General features: G+C 41.8%; 1 protein-coding gene across 1 annotated transcript; it reads left to right on the top strand.

Annotated features, from left to right (window-relative positions):
* Positions 1–869: 869 nt before the first annotated feature.
* Positions 870–6,268, top strand: LOC130210772 (cytochrome P450 2G1-like). The gene is made up of 9 exons (XM_056441259.1): positions 870–1,040; positions 2,408–2,570; positions 2,884–3,033; positions 4,275–4,435; positions 4,757–4,933; positions 5,209–5,350; positions 5,514–5,701; positions 5,777–5,918; positions 6,084–6,268. The coding sequence occupies exons 1-9, from the start codon at positions 870–872 to the stop codon at positions 6,266–6,268; spliced, it is 1,479 nt and encodes a 492-aa protein (XP_056297234.1).
* The last annotated feature ends 6,975 nt before the right edge of the window (positions 6,269–13,243 follow it).

The following is a 13,243-nucleotide window of genomic DNA, read 5'->3' as shown; positions in this document are numbered from 1 at the left end:
ACGCTGTGGACATCTGAACGCTGATTGGCCGAGACGCGACATGTCCCATCAAAGATGTTTTATTGCGAAGAGCACCACTTCACATTTTCTCCGCGTCTCACTGCAATCTCAACGGCAGCGGGCCAGGTGAAAATAATAATAAATCGGAACGCGTCTCTGGTATTGTTCAGGGGGCCGGTCCAAATGTGGAGGGCGGATCCGGCCCGGGCCGTAGTTGGGGACCACTGGGCTACAGCGTCTTGTACACCTCCTCATATCATTGTGTTCAGGCATCCTCCACCCCATCTGAGAGAGTGTTCTCCACGGCTGGAGACACAATAAGTCCTGAGAGATCGCGTATCCTCCCGGAGAAAGCAGACATGCTTATTTTTCTGCACAAGAATTGTTGATGATCCATACAATTGATGGTTGCACACTTGGTATTTGCCACTGCTAGTTTCATTTTTGGCAGCTCAGTTCATATACCCTTTAAAAAAGGAAGGAGCACTGTAATTTCTAGGAACATGTTTAAATTAAACAGAATACATTTTATTTAAGTTATGTAAGTTTTAATTTAAGTTCAAGAGGAATATGTATAAATGTTTTTGGTTATTTAAAAAAATGTAAATGTGTTTGTATACATACTGTATATGGTGTGTGCAGCATTATAGAAAATTATATAAAATAAAATTAATGTAAATAAACCCGTTTGTGCTCTTTTTTTCACCCCTTGCCCAATAAGAATCGATAAGGAATCGAATCGATAAGCAGGAATCGATAAGGCATCGGAATCGTTAAAATCGTATCAATTCTCATCCCTATTCACGACCAGTCGATCGCTTTCCAAAGGAGGCACCTTGAGAGCATCAGCACTCGTCTCGTGCGGCGGCATGGAGCTGTCCGTCACATGGTTTCTAGTGGGGCTCATCTCTGCTTTACTCTGGCTGTTCAAGCTGAGGAGCCGCAGACACGTTTGTTTACCTCCGGGACCGACCGGTCTGCCATTCGTAGGAAACCTGCTGCAGCTGGACAAAAGCGCTCCGTTCAAAACTATGCTGAAGGTGCGCACGAAAGGCGGACCACGTGTTTGTTCCCCAGTCTATATTCATAAAGAAGGTTATTCCTGTCAATGCAACAACATCCCTGTCTGTCCCCATGAATTACTTTTACATTCCTCTTGAAATATGTCAACTATGTATAACATAATATGAATATTTGAAACATTCTCACATTAACACAGAATAATGCACATTTAATATACTTTTATTGTGTATTATTTGTTTTGTTCATGTGCTCGATCCAGGCATGTCCCAAAGTATAAGGTTAAAAGTTACTTATTGTCATTGTTCAACGAAAAGCAGTTTGAAGTCCTGTTTTGCTCCATGAGAAAAAAATCACACACACACACACACTAAATGGGTCAATGGTGATAGTGGACGGTTTATCTATTGCACCTCTGTAAAGGTTAACAAGAACTTAGCACTTCTATAAGCCGTAGCATTATATAATACTGAAATGTTCATTCTTTATGAGTGTCATAATGTTCTGTGTCCCTGAAGTCTTTTATTTCGTTAATAATTGCTCATGTCCTAGAAAATAAGTGACATGTTTGTTTTTTTGGTGCATAAACTTTCCCCATGTTTCACGATGACAATGCTTTCGTCACACATTTAACTATCCACCCTCAGCTTAATTATCAAGAAAGTTTTTCCGATAATGAAACCATAACATATTTGATAAACTACTAAAAGTTCTGTTGTGTATGTTTACAAGGCTAACTATAGCTACATTTGGATCATTCACAAGGTTTAGGCTAACTTAGCTAAAAATTCTATCCCTTCTTATTTCTATTGACTAAAACAAACCAGTATATATATATATATATATATATTCTGCTTTAACCTATTGTTTTGTTATATATTCGTTATGGATGCAGTTTTTGTCACACCGTGGTGAAGCTTGTCTTGTCTTGGGGTTTTTGTCTCGTAACTTCCTGTTTTATTTTGAAGGCTAACTCTCCTCTCGTTTCAGGTCACTTGCCCTTCCTCATGTGTCACCGGTCTGATTGTCTCCCCTGATCCCTGATTGTTTCCACCTGTTCCCCATTACCCTCATGTGCTTATAGTCTGCGTCTTCCCTCTGTCCTGTGCCAAAGTGTTTCGTCTCATGGTCGTTCACCAAGGCCACATTCATAGCCACCGAACCTTTTTGGAAAGTTATTACCCACCTCTTAGGAGAGTTTTTGTTGTGATTAGTAAACTGCTCACTGACGCCTCAGCAATTGAGTCCTGATCGGAATCTCGGCCTGACAGTTTTGAGATTAAGATCTAGAATTCTATGTCATATGTGAGGTGCGCTGGGTATGTTTACTTTAGTTTGCTCCTTGCGTGTCTGTAAAATACCTAAAATCATGCTTTTTGCTCCCCAGCTCAGTGAAAGCTATGGCCCCGTGATGACTGTGTACCTGGGCCCTCAGCGCGTCGTGATCCTGGTGGGGTTTGATGCTGTGAAGGAGGCACTGGTGGACCGGGCAGATGACTTTGCCGGCAGAGGACCTATTCCTTTCCTTATGAGGGTTACCAGGAGCTATGGTAACATGGGAATGTTGTCATAATATGCAACATAGCAATATGTTTGAGTCCAATATTCTGTGTCCTCAACACCAGGCTGTAATCCTTGTGTTGATTATCTCTTCTGGCCAAATATTTAAGACTGTTCTCTTGAAATAACCTCTAACAATGTTTTCTTGAATTTTTGTGTGGCTTTTGTGAGTCCATTTGTTATAATGCTATTTGTTTTATGGTCCCAGTTCGACAGAGTTTGTCGCTGTAAGAAGCAATACTTTTTTTTCTTTTTCATATGACTCGTGAGGTTCATCGAACTACCATTTCCACATCTTCAAAGGTTTGGCGATGAGTAACGGAGAGCGCTGGCGCCAACTGCGACGTTTCACCCTGACGACGCTGAGAGACTTTGGGATGGGACGCAAGGGGATGGAGGAGTGGATCCAGGAGGAGAGCACCCACCTGCTGGCCCGCATAGATGACACCAAAGGTATGCGTGTGCCTTGTGTGTTGCCCTGGGTGTGTATTTCTCCATGTGCTGCATTTTACTGGATTTTAAACTTGTTTTAAGATATCTGAGGGCATAATGCTGACTTCATGCTCTCACTGACTGTTACGCCTCCTGGTGGCTTGAGGTGGGGCGCAACATAAGGCAGCAGGTTTGCTTATGTGAGGATGCAGTCACACCAGTTGAGGACACGAAAAGTTATATAAAAAAGAGTTTATTAACAAGCAGCAACACAAGGACAAACAAGGACTGTAAGTGGCACCAAAGAAAATAACATAACCCACACCCCCCCCCCTTTACAGGTGCTGTGCACCCAAAAGTACAGTGGGTGGTGCTCACTCTAACCTGGGGTATTAACAACAACTAAACCTACGTGTATGTAGAATGTAAACCCCGGGGTATCTCACCTGTCCTCATTGACCCTGTGCGCACAACAAAAAGGAATTAAACAAGACAACAAAAGTAGGCTGCTACCAATTTAAACAGTAGAGGTGGTCACAAAAGCTCCACAGCAACCAAAGACCGACCCTCCACTCTGAACAAACACAGGACTATTTAAAGGGGAATGGTTGATTGGTGATGAGGAACAGGTGTGATGATTTGATGACTGGAACCAGGTGTGCACGTCTGAAGTATGAGAATGACAACAGGAGGGAGAGACAAAGCAACAACACAAAACCAAAACAGAACACAATACAAAACATGTAGACCAGTGTACGTAACACTGCCAAAGAAATCCCTTTGAGTGTAGACGGAGCAAACGAGGGACAGAATAGTCCGAGTGGTGCGGAACAGTAAGGCGGAAAGTTTTCTGACCACCAGAGAGGCTCACAATCTTTTTATTGCAAGTTCAAGTCAAGTCTCCTCTGGTTGTAATGGACCTTGTATCATCTTTTAGATGCCAACTGGTCTGCTTAGAAACACATCAGAGCTATACCTAAGGAATTAAAAGCATATATGCCCCTAGTTATCACTCCCATATATTTATAAGTTGGTATATAATAACTTTAAACAGGCTATTGCAATGCAATCTGAAAAATAACACTGTATTATGCCCCGTGCTAGCCACCCCACCAATGTGCAGCCTTTTGTGTACACATGTATTGTATAATTACCTGAGATCTCTAACTAATGAGCGACTGTTGATGAACCCATTTCTCCAGCCTCTCAAACCCAGAGATGCTCACAAGTCCAAGTCCCCATCTCTGTTTTTGTTCCTCCAGCCACGCCTTTCAATCCCACCTACTTCCTGAGCTGCAGCGTGTCCAACGTGATCTGCTGCATGGTGTTCGGCCAATGCTTCAGCTACGACGACCAGCACTTCCTCTCCCTCCTGAAGACAATCACGGAGACCCTGAAGTTCGGCAGCAGTCCCTTCGGTGAGGTAAGAGACATTTACTGACTGTAGCAGTTAGTAAATGTGTTTTAGTTTATGTTAAAGTGGTAATATTTGGTTGTTTATGTTTTGTTTCTTTTGGTGTCTCTTGGTCAGAGTAAAAGATAGTCTGCATATATACATACATTTTAAAAGTTGTTTTTATAAATTGGATTTGTTTATTATGTGTAAAGTATATTTACCAAGGTTTAGAAATTATCAGAAACTACCATTTCCATATTGATTATTTATTTTCAGTTTGTCCTTTTCAGAGAAAGATGGAGGCTGGTTGTAAAACACATCATTCACAGGGTTTCACTCCCATCGCAGCTGTACAACATCTTCCCTCGGTTGATGGAGTGGCTCCCGGGTCGCCAGCACAAAGTTTTCGCCAGACTTGAAGAGCTCAAAGTGTTCATAATCAAAAATATTCAGGAACACCAGGACACGCTGGACCCCGGCTCACCTAGAGACTACATCGACTGCTTCCTCACTCGACTCACTCAGGTCTGACCCAACGCGGTTCATCTGGCAGAATAATGTGAACTGAGAGTTTTGTTTCATTTACCGTGGACATGTCAAGCATGCTGACTCATTAATGTACTTATTCACGGATGCAAATGCACACATTCCCTGTCACAACAAACGGTTCTGTAAACACCAAGCACCATAGACCGCTAGGTGCGCGGCTCCCTCCATTGCATCTGAACATCCCGAATCGTGATCCTGCAGCAGGTTGTATTGTCGGCGGTAACCAAAGAGCTCTTGTTTCGTTTCCTTAGGAAAAAGACGTTCCCACAAGCGAGTTCCACCACGACAACCTGGTCTCAACGGTGCTGAATCTGTTCCTGGCAGGAACTGAAACCACGAGCTCCACTCTCAGGTTTGCGCTGAGTGTGCTGATCAAGTACCCCAAAATCCAGGGTGGGTCCCAGAAACGGCAGTGACAAATCCAGATACTTGGAATATTATTTTTACACACATCGTAGCGGTTGCATGTACTGCTGATGAAACTGAACATTTTGAAACTCCTCTGCTGCTCCGTTTGTTGTACTTCACTCCATTTGTGTCTCCCCTCATTCCGAAGTGAAAATGCAGCAAGAGATCGACACCGTGATTGGACAGCAGCGTTGTCCTTACATGGAGGACAGGAAGTCCCTCTCCTTTACAGACTCAGTCCTCCATGAAATACAGCGTCTCATGGACATCATCCCCATGAACATCCCGCACTACGCTCTCCAGGACATCTCGTTCAGGGGTTACACAATTCCCAAGGTATCCCGATGTCGTCACATAAAAGTGTTGTTAAAGTTTCAAGGTGACGTAAAACCTACTGTCTCTTCTCAACAGGCGACGGTCATTATACCCTTGTTGCACTCTGTGCTGAGAGAGGAGAAACAGTGGGAGACCCCGTGGTCCTTCAACCCGCAGCACTTCCTGGACCAGAAAGGCAATTTTAAGAAAAACCAAGCATTCCTGCCATTCTCTGCAGGTAAATTATGCAGCAAATGTGTTTTTCTTTTCTTTTAATCACTCACTCGCCGACCTGCCTGCTCAACAGCTTTTCAGAGCTCTGATGTGTTCGAGAGGACAAACCAATCCCCTGCCATCATCTTTGTTTATCTTATATTCTCATTCTTACTGGTTTGTTTCTCAGGTAAGAGAGCTTGTGTTGGAGAGTCCCTGGCCCGCATGGAGCTCTTCCTCTTCCTGGCTTCACTCCTACAGCGCTTTACTTTTTCTTGTCCCGGAGGACCCGACAGCGTAGATCTCAGCCCTGAGTACAGCAGCTTCGCCAACCTGCCCCATATTTACGAGATCATCGCGACGCCCCGGCGGTGATGGTATACTCGTATGAATCTGCCATGTACACAGCGAATGAATGATCAGTTCAGTGGTCGTTAAATCAAACTCCCACTGCACACAGATCGGTTCAAGTGGTGCCAATGTAATTGTAATGCTAATTCCCTGGATTCTTGCCAAAAGATAATTTGAGAGTGACATTTAAGACGAGTTCATCAAATCTATACGTACCTGCTCTCATCATGTTTCTACGTATTCTGTCAACATGTCCAGTGCCTGTATTGTGGCATCAGTATTTTACAAAAGAATTTTGAACGTCTTTGCCATCTCAAGATTCTCTGTTAATAATCTCAAAGGTTTTAGGTCCAACTGAGGGTTCAAGCTTTGACTAAATGTTAAAGGTACACCAATGATTTTAAAGGGCTGCCTCACTATAATGCCAAAATGGTGTTTCTCTTTTGTTGGGAGTTTTGCCGTCAGAATACTCTGTTCACAAGATTAGAATAATCTAAAATGATGCCGGCGAGCAGATCAAATCTGATATATATAATATATATATATATACACTACCGTTCAAAAGTTTGGGATCACCCAGACAATTTCGTGTTTTCCATGAAAACTCACACTTTTATTTATCAAATGAGTTGCAAAATGTATAGAAAATATAGTCAAGACATTGACAAGGTTAGAAATAATGATTTGTATTTGAAGTATTAATTTTTTTCTTCAAACTTTGCTTTTGTCAAAGAATGCTCCTTTTGCAGCAATTACAGCATTGCAGACCTTTGGCATTCTAGCTGTTAATTTGTTGAGGTAATCTGTTGAAATTTCACCCCACGCTTCCTGAAGCACCTGCCACAAGTTGGATTGGCTTGATGGGCACTTCTTGCGGACCATACGGTCAAGCTGCTCCCACAACAGCTCAATGGGGTTGAGATCTGGTGACTGTGCTGGCCACTCCATTACAGACAGCAGACCAGCTGCCTGCTTCTTCCCTAAATAGTTCTTGCACAATGTGGAGGTGTGCTTTGGGTCATTGTCCTGTTGGAGGAGGAAATTGGCTCCAATCAAACGCTGCCCACAGGGTATGGCATGGCATTGCAAAATGGAGTGATAGCCTTCCTTATTTAAAATCCCTTTTACCTGGTACAAATCTCCCACTTTACCAGCACCAAAGCAGCCCCAGACCATCACATGACCTCCACTATGCTTGACAGATGGTGTCAGGCACTCTTCCAGCATCTTTTCACCTGTTCTGCGTCTCACAAATGTTCTTCTGTGTGATCCAAACACCTCAAACTTGGATTCATCTGTCCATAACACCTTTTTCCAATCTTCCTCTGTCCAATGCCTGTGTTCTTTTGCCCATACCAATCTTTTCTTTTTATTGGCCAGTCTCAGATATGGCTTTTTCTTTGCCACTCTGCCTAGAAGGCCAGCATCCCGGAGCCTCTTCACTGTCGACGTTGACACTGGCATTTTGCGGGTACCATTTAAAGAAGCTGCCAGTTGAGGACCTGTGAGGCGTTTATTTCTCAAACTAGAGACTCTAATGTAATTGTCTTCTTGCTGAGTTGTGCACCGGGGCCTCCCACTTCTCTTTCTGCTCTGGTTAGAGCCCGTTTGTGCTGTTCTCTGAAGGGAGTAGTACACACCGCTGTAGGAAATTTTCAGTTTCTTTGCAATTTCTCGCATGGAATAGCCTTAATTTCTAAGAACAAGCATAGACTGGCGAATTTCACATGAAAGTTCTTTTTTTCTGGCCATTTCGAGAGTCTTATCGAACCCACACATGTGATGCTCCAGATAATCAACTAGCTCAAAGGAAGGCCAGTTTTATAGCTTCTCTCATCATCAAAACAGTTTTCAGCTGTGCTAACATAATTGCACAAGGGTTTTCAAGGGTTTTCTAATCATCCGTTAGTCTTCTAAGGTGATTAGTAAACACAATGTACCATTAGAACACTGGAGTGATCGTTGATGGAAATGGGCCTCTATACACCTATGGAGATATTTCATTAGAAACCAGACGTTTCCACCTTGAATAGTCATTTACCACATTAACAATGTATAGAGTGTATTTCTGATTGATTTAATGTTATCTTCATTGAAAAAAACAATGCTTTTCTTTGAAAAATAAGGACATTTCTAAGTGATCCCAAACTTTTGAACGGTAGTGTATATATACATACACCTGTTAATACATGGATGCCTGAATCCTGTCTTATTGTGTAGTGGTTCTGTCATAGCACCCTCTAGGAACAAGCTGGAGCATCAGACTGGAGTTGGGTTAGTTTTCCTCTCTGTTCCTCCAACATGTGGCACTTTTTTAACAGTTAACAGCCTCTCCAACAACTTTCATTGTGTTCACACATCTTGATCTTATATTGCTGTTCATAATATAATGTAATGTATGAATCACACATGTTTACGAATTGATCTGAAACAATGATAACTGAATGTATTGTCTAAATTCCATCGATCATCTGGTGACCAACTGCAGGGCTGTCAGTGTGTGGATGCATGTTCCAGTGTCGACACATTAGTGGGATTGTTGTCAACTGAGGCTCTGAAAACTGCAATGGCAGCTTTCTTTATTAAACCTTGACAAAAAACCCAAACCCAACACCTCTGGTTTACAGCATTTTATGTGGAACTGTATTATGTATTCAGAAAGTATTACAACATATGTATTTTAACCATAAGCTAAAAACTGCTTTTATTAATTCGGTATTTTTTTAAATAAGAAAATGTATCCGTTAATAACCATTACAAATTAATTGGTGTTTACCGACCATCTCAAGGTGGCTGTTATTAAACCTCTCCTGAAGAAGTGTCCTGGTCTTGTTAGACCTTTCATTGTTATGCAGATGACACTGTGATGCTCCATCATATCTTAAGGAGCTTGACTTAAGACCTTCCTCTTTGACAGAGCTGAATCAGGACTAACTCTGCTTTGTCCTGTTGAGACACACTCTGTCATATTCATATTGCATCTGTCCATCCCTGAAGGGTTATTTCCTGGTCCGATGTGAGGTTTGGGGCAGGGATGTCTATGTGTACAGATTCAAATTTGTAATACAAATAAACTGAATTGAATTGAATTGTTCAATGGGTTAATCCCACATTCCTACATAGTACATATTTTGAACGAAAACCTGACAATTGCTGTATTTTATTTTAAACTCTTTATATTCATGGTTTCTTAATATTTAAGGACATTTTACAATTTGCTCTCCATGTACGAGAAATGTAATCAATCAGCTGAAGACGTACATGCCATAGAGTCTGGCCTCTCATTGAAGAGCTGAAGAAAGGTAAGGATGTCATCGTGAACATGTATTCCAAGTGCGGGCAGCACAAGCTAAACTTAAGGTGTACGACAAAGAGAGGGAACGAAATAAAGACGTAAGGTATGAGCCCCTCTATCACATGTTGCAACAGCCTCTCATATAGACATTTCCTCTCTTACTAAGATCTTTCAAGACAGCAGAGCATTGAATAGGCTCCTCCCTCTTCCAGATCCATCTACCTTCAGCGGTGATCCAATATGATTCATTGAATGGAAAGTAGCATTCACCTCACTCATCAAAGGACAATCACTCCATTTTAGGAACTATCTGAAAAAATACGTCGGTGGTCCAGCACATCGGGTGCTAGATGGCACTTTCTTCCGAAATGATGATGAATCCAATCGGGATGACTGGAATGAGCTTAATCATAGCTTTCGCCAGCCATTCACCATTCAGAGAGCATTCAAAGAGAAGCTCACCAATTGGCAAAGGATTCGACCTCAGGATGCTCAAGGACTCAGAAGCTTCTCAGATTTTCAGAGTCCTTCTCAAGATGCCATGTCTCATGTCAAGGGTCATATTAAAAGACTGAGGCAAACCACCAGCTCACTCCTAAACACTTTGCCCAACTCATTGTCAAACATTAACCGCACCTGTCTCCTTTGTCCCACTATCAGACATGTTCACTGCAGAGGGCTATCAGATTAAAGGAAAGACTCTGCAGGGCCTGGACCTGAACTTTCACAGGCTGTGTCTGAACTCAATCAAGAAAGTGAGAGAGGTGAGTCAGCAGTTTATACTCGACTCTTGTCCTCATTTCAAGCATTTCTACGTTTCTAATAATAATTTTGTTTCATGTGTTAAAGCTTTGTTGGACTGCTCTGCACATTTATCCCTCAATCGCATCGATTAATTCTCATCTCTTTTTAAATGGCATGCTAAAGTCAATATGTTTCATAACATTTTACTCTGCTGAAGCTCCACTTACTTGAATTACTAAGAGACAGTTTAAGGTATGCCTCTTCCACTCCACCGAGGACGGCGCCCGCCGCCCTTAAGACCCTCCGCTTCCCTTTGAACGGCTTGCTCACACAGACCACGTCAATAAACATGGGCATGTTTGGTATCCCAGCATTCAACACATCCTCATCTTTGCAAAGAAAATACAGATTTCCTTTTATTTCTTATGCATTTTTCACAAGAAGAGCCCAAACACACAATGTCTAAAGTCGCGATAAATGCTGCAAGTCGGGTCTTGCAACATTTCGACGGCGAAAACTTACAGCATACACTTTATAAGTGGATGTATTAGTGGATGTATTAGCAGAGGTATAAGCGGAAGTTATCACAGAGTTAGCAGCATCAGAAAAGGTACAACGTTTTTTGTGTGTGTTGTGTGTTCAGTAACGTATTGAAGCCAGGAGACTGCACAGTTTTGAATCTTATTTGTTCAGGTTAAAAAAAATTTCAGGTTCAGTTTTTTTACACTTTCAGATCGTTCTGTTTCAGGGTCAGACTTTTGGATTGGACTTCTGGCGTGGAGGGTGTTGTATCAACTACAGGGGCGTGGCATCACGAGTGACAGAATAACTGAGGGCCTGCTTCAACTACGTTAGCTTCAGGAAGCATAGGCACCACAAGAGTCTTGACTCAATACTTTATATATGCCAGATTCATGGGATGGGCACTAAACAAAGTTGTCGCTAGTGACTAAGAAATGATGCGAATGACACGATTAACGCAAATCGATCGAATGATGGGAATGTTGCGAATGATTCGGCGGCAGTGGCTCAAATGACGTGAATGATGCAAATGAAGCAAATGAGGCAAATGAAGCAGAATGACACAAATGACATAGCACCAGAATGAAACGAACGATGCGAATGAGACGAATGACGAGAGAGGCACAAATGCAATTCGCGTGAATCTGGCATATACAAAGTATTGAGTCAGAATTCTCGGGGCACTTACGCTTCCTGTGGGCAACGTAGTTGAAGCAGGTCCTCAGCCTTCTCTAATATGCTGTCACTCATGTTACCACAGCCCTGTACTTGATACCACGCCCTTGTCGCATTGTATTGTAGGCATTTCTTCTCTTACATCTGCTCTGGCCTGCATGACTAAATATCCACGATGTCTCACCATTTTGTTGGCTACCGTCTTCTTGTCGGTGATATTAATGCACTTCGCAACTGTGCCGAAGGTACCCTGCCCGAGGACGGACTCCACCAGGTAGCTGGAGGAACCCAAACTGAGCAAGTCTCCAGTGACTACCCGGTTCTGATGGGACGGGGCGTCAAGCCATCCCATCAGAGGTCACCAGAGGTAACACCTGCTGCCAGGAACTCAAAGCTGAGAGGAGTGCAGATGTGCACACAACATTTAGTCACAATGTAACACTTCAACCGTAACATTTCGATGAAAGTTATGATACGAGAACAACCAGCAAAGTAAAAGCTACTCACCGAGTTTGGCAGATGTCGTCACTGGGATTTGTTGGGATCTGTTGGGATTTTCTCCGGCAAATGTTGGAAATAAATGTGTGTGTATCACAAGTTCGGACGGATGTGAGTTGGTTAAAGATTCAAAGTTCAAAAGTGAAGGTTTGGAGGTTCAGGTAAAAGGTTGTTGCTCTCTCTGGGTTTCTGAAGGGTCTGATCACAACATTGGTCCCTCCAGCTTGGGCATTCTACATTCCGTTCTATGGTTCCATTTCACAGCTCCACATTCTAAACTCACCTTTGATGATAATTCTGCTCTAAATGAAATAAAAGGTTATTATGATATTCATTGTATCATAAGCCAGACTTTGTGAATTTAACCCTATACTCGTACAGAACACACACATTTTAGGACTATATTTGCCTCAATTCTTTGACAAAAACAATAATACTTGTAGAATATCTGCATTTTGGACACAATAAACACATGTTTAACAGACAATTCAGATCTACACATAGTAGACATATATTTAATGTATTAAAAGGCCTCTAATGTACAATTATCAATGGGGCCTCGAATTTAACATTGTTGAAAGCACGAACCTGAGATTTAATCCCAAGTGCACTGAAAGCAGCAGAAACGTCACTTGAAGTTTTCACTTAGGGGCAGCAGAATTTGGGAAACCTATATTAACATATCTCCACCTTTTAACTTGTTATAGTGATATTATAAACAGACAATTGGCTCTTTATACATCCAGCAGTGAGTAACATTAAAAAAATAATAATATTATAAATATGATAATATTGTCATATGATAATATTATGCTAGAAGTTACACATTTGGCTTTTTCCAATTACTAAGAAAGCACACTTTGTTATTACTATGCGATATTACTTTCTACACTACATACTATTTTCCATTAAAATATTAAAAATGTATTTCCCCATCTACGACTATGGACGATATCTACGACACACAACTCACACCAAAACAATCTAGATTGATAAATAATGCCTACAGGTCAAATGGAAAAATATTTTTATTTTTATTTTTGGCTCCCGAAATCCATGATTTCAAAGCCTTAATTGTCCAGCTGTTTACTGACGTCATGTTTAATGAAGAGAGAGAGGGAGAGGCAGACATCTTCTTTGTGTTGTATAAATGCCATTTAGACAATTTCGAAAGTATGTTGAAAGTATGTTTATAAATGTCACGAGAATTAACAGCTAAATAATAGCAGCTAAACTAAGCTAACAATGCTAGCTCTCGGTGTCAT

This window comes from Pseudoliparis swirei, chromosome 20 (assembly GCF_029220125.1).
Source record: "Pseudoliparis swirei isolate HS2019 ecotype Mariana Trench chromosome 20, NWPU_hadal_v1, whole genome shotgun sequence".
NCBI lineage: Eukaryota > Metazoa > Chordata > Actinopteri > Perciformes > Liparidae > Pseudoliparis > Pseudoliparis swirei.
The sequence above is the reverse complement of the archived record's forward strand: the minus strand, read 5'-3'. Positions and strand labels throughout refer to the sequence as shown.